Source organism: Aspergillus piperis, assembly GCF_003184755.1.
Source record: "Aspergillus piperis CBS 112811 unplaced genomic scaffold BO85scaffold_9, whole genome shotgun sequence".
Taxonomy (NCBI): Eukaryota; Fungi; Ascomycota; class Eurotiomycetes; order Eurotiales; family Aspergillaceae; genus Aspergillus; species Aspergillus piperis.
Window position 1 is genome coordinate 863,591 of NW_020291599.1, and position 14,127 is coordinate 877,717.

The 14,127-nt window shown below is 52.4% G+C and overlaps 5 protein-coding genes across 5 annotated transcripts; 2 read left to right on the forward strand and 3 right to left on the reverse strand.

Annotated features, from left to right (window-relative positions):
- Positions 1-182: 182 nt before the first annotated feature.
- On the reverse strand, positions 183-704 carry BO85DRAFT_307613 (uncharacterized protein). Its single transcript, XM_025655391.1, has one exon. The coding sequence runs from the start codon at positions 561-563 to the stop codon at positions 267-269; it is 297 nt and encodes a 98-aa protein (XP_025515558.1). The 5' UTR covers positions 564-704; the 3' UTR covers positions 183-266.
- BO85DRAFT_478082 (uncharacterized protein) lies at positions 368-1,774 on the forward strand. The gene is made up of 3 exons (XM_025662872.1): positions 368-847; positions 918-1,161; positions 1,247-1,774. Exons 1-3 carry the CDS (start codon positions 696-698, stop codon positions 1,424-1,426), a joined length of 576 nt encoding a protein of 191 aa, XP_025515559.1. The 5' UTR covers positions 368-695; the 3' UTR covers positions 1,427-1,774.
- Positions 1,775-3,215: 1,441 nt separating this feature from the next.
- BO85DRAFT_449616 (uncharacterized protein) lies at positions 3,216-9,677 on the forward strand. The gene is made up of 2 exons (XM_025660195.1): positions 3,216-8,056; positions 8,119-9,677. The coding sequence occupies exons 1-2, from the start codon at positions 3,609-3,611 to the stop codon at positions 9,269-9,271; spliced, it is 5,601 nt and encodes a 1,866-aa protein (XP_025515560.1). The 5' UTR covers positions 3,216-3,608; the 3' UTR covers positions 9,272-9,677.
- Positions 9,678-9,710: 33 nt separating this feature from the next.
- On the reverse strand, positions 9,711-13,237 carry canA (putative cullin binding protein CanA). The gene is made up of 3 exons (XM_025655392.1): positions 10,744-13,237; positions 10,345-10,683; positions 9,711-10,282 (listed from the first exon to the last, which is right to left on the reverse strand). Exons 1-3 carry the CDS (start codon positions 13,093-13,095, stop codon positions 9,866-9,868), a joined length of 3,108 nt encoding a protein of 1,035 aa, XP_025515561.1. The 5' UTR covers positions 13,096-13,237; the 3' UTR covers positions 9,711-9,865.
- BO85DRAFT_307659 (ribonuclease P Rpr2/Rpp21/SNM1 subunit) lies at positions 13,037-14,050 on the reverse strand. Its single transcript, XM_025655393.1, has one exon. The coding sequence runs from the start codon at positions 13,977-13,979 to the stop codon at positions 13,380-13,382; it is 600 nt and encodes a 199-aa protein (XP_025515562.1). The 5' UTR covers positions 13,980-14,050; the 3' UTR covers positions 13,037-13,379.
- Positions 14,051-14,127: the final 77 nt, after the last annotated feature.

Here is a 14,127-nt window from a genome sequence, read left to right on the forward strand (position 1 = left end):
TTAAAGTGGTGTTTGTTATCGGAGCTGCTTGTGCAGCCTCAGGCATGAACAAGCTCCTACGGCGGGCTCTTGAGACTATTAGTGCATGTTTCATGCTTGACAGATATAGAATCACGCAGTGACCTCAAGAATATGCACTGACAGGGCCAATTGAGAAGAAGATAAAAGCCTTTGACCAGACCATTTTTTTTTCCTGCTTACCATGCTAAGGAAGATAAGTGGCTATAACCTTCAAATGTTGAGCATGCGGTCCATGCGAGACGGAACTACAAGAGCCAACGTTCTTCCCCGCACGGTGCCATTACATCATCCGCGGTAATTACAGGTGGTAGTACATGGGGAGTACTTTGCTCCTCTATAGTGAGCAACGCTAATAACCAGGTAAACCAGTGAGTAAGTAACCGGTAAAATGACCGTGGCAGCAAGGAAGGAGAGCCACTCCGGCAGCTCCCGCTCCGAAGAAGTGGTGACCAGGAATGGAATTGCAACGTAACGAAGGCCAGTCCGGGACTGCCTTCAATTAGGTCATACCATCCCCGTCCAGCCTCCTGCTTTCCCCTCATACTTTCTCTTCCTTCTTCTTCTTCTCCTTCCGCTGCCTTCTTCTTCTTCCCGTCAATTGCATCCCATTGCTACTTTGTCTCTCGAGTCATATCGTCTTCTAAAACTCTCATCTAGCCACAATCCATCTCACAATGGTTCTCGCACGCCCTCATATCCTCCGCACATCTGCTAGGGCCGTCGGTGCCGGCATCGGCGTCGCAGCTCGTCGTCCCCCGACACAGCAATTCGCTCGCAGGGGTTACGCCCAATCGCATGACGCTCCCAAGTCCTCCGATCTACCATGGTAGTTATCTTCTCTCTGAAGTCAAGTCTCACTGGTTCAGGACACCGGACTAAAGACGCAACTCAATTAGGCTCATCGCATCTCTGGGTCTTGGTGTCCCAACAGCATTCTACCTGCTTCAGTCCGGACCCAAGAAGACCCCTCATCACGGCCACGAGGATCACGGCGCTGGCCACGTCGAGAAGGAGGAGAAGGCCCCTGCGGGTGAAGCTACTCCTCAGCCTGATCGCGATGCAGAGCAGAAGACAGATACGTCTTCCTCTGCGGAGGGTACGCCGTCAACGGACGGAAAGCCTCCCTCAGAGGTAGACCAGGTGAGCCATTGATTTCCCGACAGCAGCGAACATTTCACTCCTTTGCCTTGAAAGGATGCTCGACTGACTGACTTCCCAAATGTAGCCCTCCAGTCGCAAGGACACTGGTAACTCGGCTACCATCTCTGGCAAGCAGGAGGGTCTCTCCAACACCAACACGGACAACCCGTACGTGAACGAGCCTGGGAAGAGCGCCAAGGGCGAGGGTGAAACCGAAAGCGCCAAGGTGAAGGGAACCGTTTCCCCCGAGCGCCCCCAGGCTTAATGGAGAGTGACCGTGGGCCATACATGTGAAAAGTCCACTTATGTCTTTGACGAAGGCTACTGTATTTTATCGTCCATGTGGCATGATCGCGAGCTAGATTACCGAAGAGTTGCCAATGTAACTTTTGCGTCTACTACTTTGTAGCGGTATGTCCCTTCTTCTACAAGTATGTGCGGTCTATGCTGGCAGGAAGGACTCTGCTCAGGCGTGATAGCTCTGCCGCAGGAGTTACACCAGTGACACAAGATATGTGTCTGGATACTATGGAGTATAAATATATCTATTTCTATTCACAAGTACTAGGGACAAATTACTATCGAGTTTCGTACTGAAACTCTTCCTTGCATGATTCCTGCACCCAGCCGCTTGTTGGGGCACTTCCATTGTTACTACCATTGCTAGTACTAGTAGTATATAAATATAGTAATAGTAGGACATGGGGAAATTGGCTGCTCAAGAATGGTGTACACGCTTGGCTACCTACATGGGAAACGGTATGAACTGACGGTAGTACCCAGATGATGGTCAAGTATAGAATTGGAGCGGTGTTGAAATTCAGAGGCATGTTGGCTTACTACCAGTACTACGGAGTAGTACTACTAGCAGTTTGATTCCTTGAGTGAGAGGCGATTGGTTTGTTGACGAAAGACATACGCTTATTTGCGGGCTCTAAAAGCCAGTAATCGACGGGGAACTAAGAATAGTAGTAGTGCTCCGCAGCATGCAGAATGGCCAATGGATTATACGACGATAATATATCATGATCATAGTAGTCGTAGTTTACTACTACTCCATACTAGGACTCCCATTCCGACTATCCGCCGATACCGACGAATTAGTTCTAATTCGATAATCGCAGCGCTCACTCCCAACTTCAAACTCTGGGGAGTATGATCGCAACGAACACGAGCCAGTGGTTATCAATCCAATTTGCCCGAAACACCAAGCTCGTGCCTTGCAGGTTCTGGCGTTGGAAACACGACGACTCGGGCAGAATAGACCGTGACGGGTGAGACCGGTCCACTGTGTACTGACTAGGGAGCCTGTGCTCCTTGCGTCGCGAAAATTAATATCGAATGAATCTCTGAAGGGATCGACGGTGGGCGACAATTGGGTACTTCTTTTTTTCCCTACTACGTATCCACAATGCTCAGACTCTCTTATGACTAAGTACTAGACTCTTAGTACTCCGTAAAGAGGATGGAGTCGGTCACAGCCAGAAGTACTGCAATTGGTTGGCGAGGGGATCCAGTGCCAACTCAGACTGCAATTGTCCACTTCAGGTTAAGGGATTGATTGTGTTTGCAATTTTAGCTGTACTTTGCGGGTCTGGTTGGGCTGGCTATTGCGATGGCCCATAATATTTTAGTTATTATTAACTATTGTTGTTGTTGTTGTGATTATTTCGATGTGTTTGCTCCGACGCAAGGTGTGATTATTGTATTTTCTTTTTTTCTTCCTTTAAGGTGCAGCAGCAGGTGTTTCAGGAGAGGCACGATCTCGGTGGAAACACGGGGGGATCAACCATGAGTCCGGGTCCCTCACTCTGGAACCAAGGAACCGTGGGGAAGGGGAGACAACAGGGAAACAATGGAACTAGAGTTGGGCAGTTAGAGAAAATAAAACACTTGTCAACAAAAAGCATAGCTAACCACCACTAACTAATTCCAGCGTAGATTGATTTGACTGGGGAGGGTTGCCCCGAGCACCCGCCCAGCCCGACTTGATCGATGGACACTAAAACCCAGTAAACCAACTAAATAATCCAACTAAACCCGTGCCGCTGAATCTCCACTCGCCCAAGAATAACAATTTATCGACTTGTAGATTCCCTCTTTCTTCCTCCTCTCCCCTCCTCCCCCAATCTTACTTACATATTCCCTCCCATTCATTATTCCTCTGTAACTAAGCTACTTACTCCTCGTTCCTTGCTTATACTCTCTCCACATACACACCCCCCACCCCAAATCATTGCGCATCGCCTTCTGCAACAAACCCACCGCAGTCCACCCCCGATGCCATTCCACCATCCTTCAGCTCCATGGTCCGCCTGCATCTGCTAATTTCCGCTGTGCTTGCATCCCGCCTGGCGTCCTGTGAATCGCGACGCGCGCCGACCTGAGCTTCAGCCTCTGCGACCACCACCCTCCCTCTCCCTCCCCCCTCCCCTCCGATCCAGAAAATGAGCGACAATCCACCATGGCTGGACCAACTCTCCGACGATTGGGTGCCCGTCCCTGTGCCTGGAACCCCAACCAGCCCGGTCCCCTCTCGGTCCATCTCTCATTCCCGCCAGTCCAGCTTACAAAACTCTCCTAGTCGCATTCCGGTTCCCGCGCGTCGCTCTGTCGCCCCGTCGCCATCGCCTATTGATAAAAAGAAGGTTTCTCGGCCCTGTCATTTTGTGAAAAGGGAGCCGCCCACGCCGAAGACCCCTCGTACCCCCAAGACTCCGTCCAAGTTGCGATCTCCGGTCCCCGATAAGACGAAAAAGAGCCCCCGACCAAACCCACCGTCCAGGAACCTGTCGTCCAGGCGTAAACAATCGTCCACCATGGACACGAGATCGCCGTTGCGATCGGTCTCGAACGCCTCCAGTCAGTCGGTACAGCAAAGCACTGTTCAAATCAAACCAAAGAAGGCCAAGGGCGGCGAAGGGACCCCGGAATGGCGGAGGAGACTGGTCCATGGAGATATCCCTTCCGGTGAACAGCGCGATCTTTTCGCCCCAATTGGACTCGAGAGTGTGTTCAAGCCGCCCACCCCCGGTACCGAGAAAACGCAAGACGAGGCCATTTCCCGAATGAAACACTCGGATAGCGTCTGGGACTTCTCCACGTCCTCGGACCGACGCGACAATGCTCCTTCGAACGGACCTCCTGGTGATGGTCAACATGTGTTTGGTGAGGGTACCGGCCATTCCTCCTCTCCGAAAAGCCCCCGATCCCCGACCAAGTCGGCGCGTCAAGATCAAGGAGAACTCCGGTCGACTCCAGGAAGCCCCCGAGGATCGCGCAACGGGATGCTGGATGTGAAGAAAGGGCCTACGAAATTTGTGTTGAACCAAGGTGATGGTCATGAGGATTCTTGGAATGGCACGCAAATGAGATCGGCTAGTGGATTGGAAGATATGCGAAATGAAGATTTCACGCCCATTACCTTCTCCCAGCCAAATACAATGGACGGAAACGCTGCATCAGAAGTAATAAGGTCCGCGTTGAAGAAAGTGACGAACAAGCTCGAAAGACTACACTTGCCGCCATATGAACGGCCCGACTCCCCTGCAAGTGATAGCTTCCTGCTAAATCAACCGTCGGAGGCCCCCGTCGACCCGTTACCGGAAGATGATCTACTAGATGTTACCAGTCATTCTCTGCCCAAGGACCTCTCCATGGGGACGCTGGATTTCCGGGGCCGCGGAGCTTTTGCGCACCTGCGACGAGACGACTATCTGAACGAAGGCTCTTTCCAGAAGCTACATCTGTCACCGCCACCCTTTCCCTCTGAGCGATTGTCACCGTTCCTGCCTTCCAACCACAGAATCCGGAGCTCACCACCTTTCTACCAGAAGACTAATCCAGTAACGGATCCCCCGACGCTCCCTCGACCATCGTCTGCGCATGTTGCTGCTCGACCCGGAACCGGAAGAACCGACGTCATGCCCTCTTCAGGCAGCCCTTTGAAGCTGTTCGGAAACCATGATACCTTTACAAACAACAGGCTATTGCGACGGATGAGCCAATTTGAAGAGACCTATGGAGGCTTTTCGGAGGATGATGAGCCCGTGTCCCCTTCAGAAGAAGCGCGGCGTAAGGGCGAGTCGAGGAGTTTCATGAGCGCACAACAAGACGCGTTGGGTGAGGCCAGCGTTAGAAGACACGAGCGGCCGAGATCGCGAAACACGCCGAACCCTCGACTCAACCGATTCGGTGACGGGGAGCTGGACCATTTCGACTTCTCTGATACCAGCCCATACGAGCCAAAGCTGCTCAATAACGAAGTTGTAGGCTCTAACCAGCGGCCCCCTTCGCGGAGGCTCTCTGTCGAACGGGGTCATCTGGGCCGCCGTTCGTATAGAAAGCAAAGCCTTGATGGTGGGTCAAACAGATCTACAAAGAATTACAAGTCAACAGAGACGTTAGAGTCGGCCTCGAGTGCCAATGCCCCTGATAAACAGGGCCTATGGACAGTCGAAGAGTTCCACCACTCCGAAACGGGATCAAGACCGAATTCCCCAGCTAAAGATCCCCATCCAAAGAGGCGTCGAACCCTTCTTCAATCTCACGGTCTCATGCCAGATGATGCTGGATCTGGGAAGGTCACCGGTCAGGCTCCAGATAACCTCACGCTGTTACAAAGAAGTTTGATGCAACATGGTGTAACGGAGGAGGACACCGAACGTTTCCTCCGGTCTCAATCAGCGTACCCAGCCAACACCCCAACACCGAGTCAAGTACGATCGCTCTCGAGGAAAAGGCCATCGTCAAGCCGAAATCACAATCGTCTTGGGCATGATGACCATGGCAATCAGACCTTCTCCCCTCCGGACAATGTGATACCAATTGTGAAGGTCAATGGCGTCAACACGGAGATTCGGAAGGGGTCAATCACTACGCAAGATTTCCTCAACGAGGCAACCAAGATTATGGATATTATCCGATCCAAGGGCCGGTCTGCTGGCGGACTTTCCAGTGTAGAGGAGTCTGATGCTGAGGACCAGGACGAGAGCGGTAGTTATGAAGACGAGTCCACTCGTGAAGAATTCTCGCGCCCTCCGAGCCGGGAGGGGGGCGATATGCGGAAGCTAAGAGAGCCCCACGAGCCAAACCCTCGTATACTGAGCCACTTGAAGAAGTTCCAAGAGGATGACGATCAAGAATTTGAAGTGAACGGGTCCGACATGTCCTTGAACTTGGATCAGGATGACACTAACTCCGATGGTGCCAACTCGATTTGGGACGAAGGCGAAGGAAATGAGCAGAACGATAAGGCCGGCGCTGAAACCCGAAACTTGAACGCTGAGCAGCATATACGCAGATCGTCCGCTCCGACTGAAGACGGCGAAGAAGACGATGATCTTCCTGACCTTCTAACCATCAACACTCATTTCTCCGGCAAGAGCCTCAGTGCACGTTCCATACCCACAGGCTCTTCTTCACAGAGCTCGCATGCAAAAGGTGTCCTGTCGTCAGACATCGTATCCCACCTTATTCCGGAACAAGTGAATGGCCTCACATACGACCGGTATAGGAACCAATGGGTTAAGGAAACCGTTCAGAAGTCTCCGGGCAAGCCCAAGGGCGAGGAGAGCGAGGACGATCCGTTTAAGGATATCCCTGATCTTAGTGTGGATGAGCTTCAGGAGATGATGAGGATGCAGAGCTCTCTTTCTCCGGATAAAACCAAAGGTTCTTCCGTCCGCGGTGAAGAAAACGCGCGCCAGAGCTCGCCCAGCCCACGGAAAGCTTCCCATCAGTCAGAGCGGCGCCCGCAAACGAAAGAGGGCGAACCCTCAGTCAATATCAGCTCTGTTCAGTCGAAAACCACCCCCTTTACTTCTAGATTCTCCAACTCGGAGACCAGAGCTACCTCTTGGGGATCCGAGGCCCGCAGGACGAGCAAATCAACCAGCGAGGTCGAGCATGAGATTCAACTTCACGAAGGCCGCCTGTCTAAGCTACCACGGCGCCAACAGGAACACCGCCAACAAGCTCGGGTCGTGACCATCAGCTTCTCGTCGCCACTGGTTTCACAGATCGCATTTGATGAAGATGAAAGCCCCACCAAACTCCGACAAAATCAAGAAACCCAGCAGTCTGAGCATGGCCCTGCCTGTGCCGAGGCGGATCATTCCAGTCGTCCACTGGATACCCTGCTACCAGAGCAGAAGTCCCTGGACCCTGGTGCGATACCGGACCTTGAAAGCAGAAGAGATTTGAGTCTGGTTCGAAGAGGCTCTGATGGATCTGTGGCATCTACGCCGGACAAGAGCAATGCTAACAATTCAATGGTTCGCTTCCAACATTTAGGGCCAGACACAACCTATAGCTTCCATCTCAGCCCATTGCCCGACTTCACTATTGACCAGATTGACCAACCACTCCATCTTGAAGTCAGCTATGTGGCACAGCGGACTCAACCGACATCGCTGCGCCAGGTCCACGGCACATTCGCCTTGGCTACTGAGGATTTGGTGAAGCATATCACCGAAGCCGAACCTTTCGAACCATACTGGGAAAATGTGAGGCGCCTGGTCCTACGGCATAAGGGATTGATCACCCTCCACAAGCTCTGTGATTTCTGCCCCCGACTGGAAGAATTGGATGTGACCGGCAATGATATTGGTCAGCTTGGGGGTGTTCCTCCTAGCCTAAGGACACTGAACATTCAGAACAACTGTCTCTCGAACCTCACAGCTTGGGGCCATTTGACCAACTTGCAGTATCTCGATGTATCCGGGAACGAACTCGAAAGCTTGGATGGTTTCAGCAGCCTCATCCATCTCAGAGAGCTGAAAGCCAACGACAATAACATCACGAACATTGAAGGCATATTTGACTTGGACGGGCTATTGAGCTTGCAATTAAGGAACAACGGCTTGACCGCAGTCGACTTTGGCCGAGCAGAGTTGTGAGTACACCCCGCTCCCGTTCCCTGATTCATATCTAACGGTCGCCTCTTCATCTAATCAGGACTCGCTTGCATGATCTCGATCTTAGCCATAACCAACTTTCGTCCATTCGCAACATTGACTCACTTCCCTCCTTGTCTGCCCTTGACCTTCGCTTCAATCAGCTCGATGGACTTGAAACCACAGCCTCTTTACCTAGTCTCCAATCGTTGAAGCTCTCCAATAACATCCTGCGCACACTCGACGTCGGGGCTTTCCCATCCTTACACTTGCTTTATGTGGACCAGAACTTCTTGCGCAGCGTCTCTGGTCTCGATAAATGCCATTCCTTGGAGGTCCTCTCTGCTAGAGAACAGATGACTGGAGACGTTGATGGTGGCACTTTCGACATCGATTTGGGTCTGGTAAAAGATCTTCGGAAGGCGTTCCTTTCGTCAAATAGACTTTCTATGCAGAGCCTTTCGCCTTCCTCGCCCCTTCTAAGCTTGCAGCTACTGGACATAGCCTCCTGTAGCATCCAGGGGCTTCCTGTGGACTTTGCTTCGAGCTTTCCCAATGTGGTGGTCCTCAATCTCAACTTCAACTCTCTGACAGGTCTCAATGAACTATCGGGCCTGAAGTGCCTTGCTCGGTTAGCAGCTGCAGGAAACAACATCACACGACTGCGGCGTCTTTGTCAAGTACTGAGCCATATTGGAAGGACCAGTAAAGGAAGGGCTCGCTCTCTGCAGAAGGTCGACATCCGTGGCAACCCCCTCACCGTCCGGTTTTATCCCCCTGCTGTTATTGGCAACGGCAAAGCGAATGTGAAGAAGCTGAAGGCGAAGGAGGAGCTTGGCCAACGACGCCATGACGGCTTGGACCTTCCCTCTGCCCTGGCTGAATTTGGACACAGTGGAGACGTCACGCACCCAGCTACTCTAGGCGAGGAAGAATTGCCAAACCCTGCCAAGGAGATTGAGATCGATGATCCCTACACTCTTCCGCTCGCCGATCCTTTGGCTGATCAAAGATACTTATCCCACTTGGATGAGCCAACGCGACTCCGTAGACGAGTCTTCGAGCTTATGCTATACGCCGGAACTGGGGGTTCGATTCGCCTTCTGGACGGCTTGGAGCTGAGACCTTCTGTGGACGAAGGCTCCGACATGGACCAGGCCTGGGCAAAGCTCGAAAAGCTCGGTGTGCTCAAGAAGAAAGCCATTACTGCATAAATTGCCTGTTTTTTTATTTAGCATTGCATGATTCATGATATCCTGGGGTGCAGCTGCACGGAGTTTTGATATCATTGGGTTGGATCACTGTCTTGCTTTGTTGTTATTTTGTTTCTTGCTTCTTCATGGCGGATGGTTGGTTGGCTGTTTGTTGATTGGCGTTTTAACGGCTACGTGAAGGGGGCTGGCTGCATACCAGGAGTTCTGGAAACTCATCACACTGCTGTTTCTGTATTCTACTTCAAGCGGACTATTCCCCCCCCCAATACCATATCCAGTGCACATTCATCGTCATAATGCATTGATGCTGTTTCTTCTTTATAACCTACATCCTAGTTTGTTACAGTAACTACATAAAGCCAATGCACTAAACTGAAGGCATGAATCATCGTTCATCATTCATTGACGTCAATCACTACTATACGGCAGCAGGATACATTCGCTTTTCGATCTCACGCTCGTCCCCTTCCCCCCCGTATGTAAAAGTTAGGCTAAATAGATAAATAGACCGTCTAATCGACCGCCAACTGAAGCCACCGATAGCTAAAGTAGTAGGAAAGACATACTTCCTTCTATTCAAGCCTAAGCATAAACCTAAGCCTCCGCCTCCAAGGTCTTAAGCTGCGCTCCATACGTCTTGCGAATCAACTCCATATAAGCCTTCCATTTGTGATGATCACCCGCCACCTCGGCGTTCGGGAACGCCTTGCTTAGATCGCGACTGATCTTCAGCACGCCCAATGATGCCTCCTGCGCTTTTTCGAGTTCTTGCTTCACGGCGTTATCCTTCGGTTTGAAGGAGAGGATGGCGTTGTAGCGTTCTGAGAGCGCGTCGAGGTGGCGTTGCGTCTCTTCGGGGGCGAGATGGATCAGCTTGGAGGTCATTAGGTTGCAGATTGTGCGGATGTCTTGTTCGTCGTCGATGCCGGAGAGGATGCGGTCGAAATATTCGCTCATGTGGCTGAGGGAGAATGCGGAGTCGAGGGAGGCGTAGAGGGTTTCGTAGGCGCTCTGAAGGTTTGGGTTAGTCTTTGATTGTTTGTGTGGGGAGAAAGGGGGTTAGGTGTACTGACCTTGCGGAGCTCGAGACCGTCGTCGACGCGGTGCTTGAACGGTCCCATTTGCACTTCGCGGATGAGTTCTGGCTTCACCTTGGTGTCGCCGAAAACGGCCGGGAGGAGTTCGTTGAGGTGAGGGACAAGGATTTCCATCTTGTTGTGGATGGCTGAGTTCAAGGTCGTCAGGGCAAGACGGTGATTGCCAAGGTCGCGGTCGCTCAGCATGTTAACCAGCAGGGGTACGATCACGGGCCTCAGCACATCGTTGTACGTGTCTCTGGGATCCGAGAGGGTGTAGCGGAATGCGGAAATGACGACGCTGCGGATACTAGGGTCACTGCTGGAGAGATAATCCTACATTGTGTTAGCTGCACCTGTTGCGACTATTTACATACTGCTGGCGGTTGGACTCACCTGGAAATGAGGAATGTAAGCGACCGGATCGATCAGGGCGAGCCGGCCTACACATTCGGCACCAACGGCTCGGTTGTCTTCCTCCTCTGACACGACCAGAAGGGCTTGCCAGAGCTTGACAGCTGAGGGAGCTACATCCGGCCGAACAATCTCGGGGTGCTGGAGCAGTTCCCTCACGGAGTGGAGGAGCAGGTAACTCTGCGGGTTGCCCTTCTCAAGCCCACCCAGGATGATAGGCAAGTAAGATTTGACGTTACCTGCTGCTGCGTTACCCAGGGCTGTGGCTGCAGCCAGTCGGACCTTGTCGGACTTGGAGTTGAAGTGGGTGATGAAGAGCTCAGGTGTCAGCGAACAGCTGGAGCCCATTCGTAGGCCGATCTCTCCCAAGATCGCGAGCGCAAGGCATTTACGTTGAGCATCCTGCGCAGTCTCTAGCTCCGTCATGAAATCTTCCATCTTGACACCCAGCTTAGGACCACCGTGTACCAAGAGAGTTCCAATCGCTCTACCGACAACTGACGTGTCCCCGCTGATGCCAACATCCTGAAGAAGCTTCTTCATCAATGCTGCACCAGCTCCCTCTTCTCCAATGACCTTGACTAAGAGGAGCAGGGCTTTCAGTACCGTTCCAACGAGTGACGACAGAACAACAGAACACAGCGCAGAGATCAAGCTCTCGTTGACAAGAAGCTGAGCATTGCCTGGAACCAGCTTGGCCAGGATGATAAGTGACGGTGCGAGGAAATGGAAATCTTCTGCGCTGATGAGCGGTAGAAGACTATCTTCAAGCTCTTTCATGGTTTTATCATCGTAATGAGTTCTGGTGTTGGGGTTCATAGCCAGGCTGCGAAGAGCCTCCAAGCTGGCACCTCGAAGAACGCGGTCTGACTTGCGCAGCTGTGCGCCAAGCTCTGCAGTGACTTCACTAACCCAGGTTGGTGCGACATCCACCTCACGAGTGCAAAGGACGGCGACATCGTCAACGGCCCGGACAGCTGCGAGCCGCGTGGTCTCGTTCTTCAGTCGCTCCACCAAGACAGAAAGACCTTTGGAGCGTTGATCGAGCGGAAGGAAAGAAGAACCTTTCTCCCCAGCTGTCCGAGCCAACAGCACGCCGAACACGTGGATAGCTCTCTGGCGAACTTCGAGGTCGGCACTCGTATCAGTGATGCGGGTATGCACGACGTCATACAGTCTCCCTAGGTGCGATGCAAGGTCCTGAGAGGCGTTGGGAACCCGCGGCGGCGTAAGCGCCTTCACAATTTGTTCGACGGCTCCCAACGCTTCGCTGCTGACCTTGTAGTTCCTGTCATTGACAGCCCCAATGACGCCGGGAATCAACGCGATAAGGAAGGGCAACAGTGCATCAGACGTATGCGTTTCAGCAATCGCGGCAATGAGTCCCAGGGTTTCGGTCTGGAGGGTGCCTGCACTCGCCGAAGACCCGACGGGTGCAGATGAACCGCCCGAGAGAGAAGAGGACTTCAAGACATCCGCTATGGGGTCTTCCAGCTGTTGGAGATGATCCGCAAGTCCACCGTAGCGAACGAGTGCAAGGCTCTTGAGCAGCACGATAATAGCCTGCTTCAGAGGTACAGAAGCTTGCTTCCACATCTTGACCACACTCTGCACGATGATCGGCACTGAGCGAGCCAGCTCCGCCTGTGGACCAGAATTGGGCGAGGAAGGAGCAACAACGGGGGTACTGACAGCAGAGGACGTGCCAATGCTGGGCTCGAAGTCGATCATACTAGCATCACTATCCTGGCGTCTCCTCTTCCGCGAATTCTTCGAACCCCCAACTGACTCAAGGAACCCGTTGGACGTGATTATCATGGCGCCTTCACCGGTTTTCCGAACGAGTGCAGTCATGGTAGACACGACTTCGAGCTTGACACTTTCTTCCCTTTCTTTGTTGAACCGGGCGATAAGAGCGGGGGAGATTTGCTGAAACAAGGACGCATCGTCTGCAGTACGGCCGCGGGTGTAACTCGAAATGACGGAATAGAGCAGTTTCGCTGCACAACGGCGGACCTTCCAGCTCATATCATCAATATCACTGTAGCCTCCTTCTTCCTCGAAATCCTCGAACTCGTCGTCGTCGTCCAGATCGGGCTCCTCCGTTACGTCATCTTCAGAGCCATCATCCTGAGTGCCGCCCATTTCTTCATCGTCTTCGGCTTCGGCAACGTTGGGATCGTATTTGAGAAATCGAAGGGCTGAGTTAATGGTATTGGACATGTATGGCTGCATCTGAGAGTTGCAAGAGCTAATCAACGTCTCCAGGGTGACCAGAGCGGTTTCTCGGAGTTCATCCGCCTGAGGATCGTGCTCGTCATCGTAAGACGACATTGTGTCGAAGAGGTAAGGAGTTAGCAGTAAACTAAATGCAATACAGAGCGCAAGCCAAGAAGCAGTAGCAACAGCAACAACAGCAACAGCAGCAGAGGATGCTTGGGGGATAATCGAGCGAGCTCCACATCAACAGCCGCAGCTCTTGGGAAGCTCCGATAGCGTGACCCCGCGCTAGGCCCAATCCATCTCGGAGGAATCTGCCGAGACTCCGGTCTTGGCAGTCCGTGACAGTGAAAGCAAAAGCAGCAGGGAATTGGATACTATTTGGCAGGTCACCTTCACTACTGAAGGAAGTCAAAGAGATCAAGTGAGGATGAATTGCTGCGGGATTGTTGCTTGGATGCCATCAAGGCCTGCAGCCCACCTTGCTTGCGAGCCTTGGCCCGCTTTTTGCTGTTGGCATTGTCGGCCGCTTTATTCACCCGGCTCGAATCCGCTGATTCGATGGCTGGTTCGGACTGGGGCGTTGTAGTTGCAGATGATTGAATGTCAGGTGTAGATGTCGCTGTAGAAGTAACTTTTGGTGGTAGTGCAGGACGAGCTGCATCTTTGCGGACTGGCTTGATGGTCCGTCGCCGGCAACGGAGACATTTCAAGATTGTAGCTCCATCAGAGCTGGCCTTGCTCGCTCTGCCTGCGTTCGACTGCTTGCCACTTTTCTTCTGGATGACGATATTCTTGGTCCACTGCGGGCTTCTGACACTGCCACATGCACCGCACGATGTCTCTTGAAGCCGCTGGTTTAATGGCTTGAATTCGTCACGGAGAATGCCGTTGTGAATGGTCATCAAGTAGGCCGCTGTTGATGGACTGAGAGCATTGAGAGCGCTAGCGGAGCCCTTGAGGAACTCCAACCGGGGCGCATGATCACTAAGGGGCATGTTTGAGTGATAACAATTTCAAGTATCTAGAACGGTTGTGAATATATAAGAAGACCGAACCTGCTCAAAACCTGGCGGGAGAGCATGAAAATGAATTGATGCCGAGAAGAGAAAAAAAAAGGGCTGTTCGGCAGCAAAGCAACCAAAC

Coding starts and splice junctions, on each gene's coding strand:
- BO85DRAFT_307613 (XM_025655391.1), bottom strand. CDS start 563: ATGAGGGGAAAGCAGGAGGCTGGACGGGGATGGTATGACCTAATTGAA.
- canA (XM_025655392.1), bottom strand. CDS start 13,095: ATGTCGTCTTACGATGACGAGCACGATCCTCAGGCGGATGAACTCCGA. Junction 10,684..10,743: donor CTTACATTCCTCATTTCCAG/GTGAGTCCAACC, acceptor AACACAATGTAG/GATTATCTCTCCAGCAGTGA. Junction 10,283..10,344: donor ACGGTCTCGAGCTCCGCAAG/GTCAGTACACCT, acceptor CCAAACCTTCAG/AGCGCCTACGAAACCCTCTA.
- BO85DRAFT_478082 (XM_025662872.1), top strand. CDS start 696: ATGGTTCTCGCACGCCCTCATATCCTCCGCACATCTGCTAGGGCCGTC. Junction 848..917: donor AAGTCCTCCGATCTACCATG/GTAGTTATCTTC, acceptor CAACTCAATTAG/GCTCATCGCATCTCTGGGTC. Junction 1,162..1,246: donor CTCCCTCAGAGGTAGACCAG/GTGAGCCATTGA, acceptor TCCCAAATGTAG/CCCTCCAGTCGCAAGGACAC.
- BO85DRAFT_307659 (XM_025655393.1), bottom strand. CDS start 13,979: ATGCCCCTTAGTGATCATGCGCCCCGGTTGGAGTTCCTCAAGGGCTCC.
- BO85DRAFT_449616 (XM_025660195.1), top strand. CDS start 3,609: ATGAGCGACAATCCACCATGGCTGGACCAACTCTCCGACGATTGGGTG. Junction 8,057..8,118: donor GACTTTGGCCGAGCAGAGTT/GTGAGTACACCC, acceptor TCATCTAATCAG/GACTCGCTTGCATGATCTCG.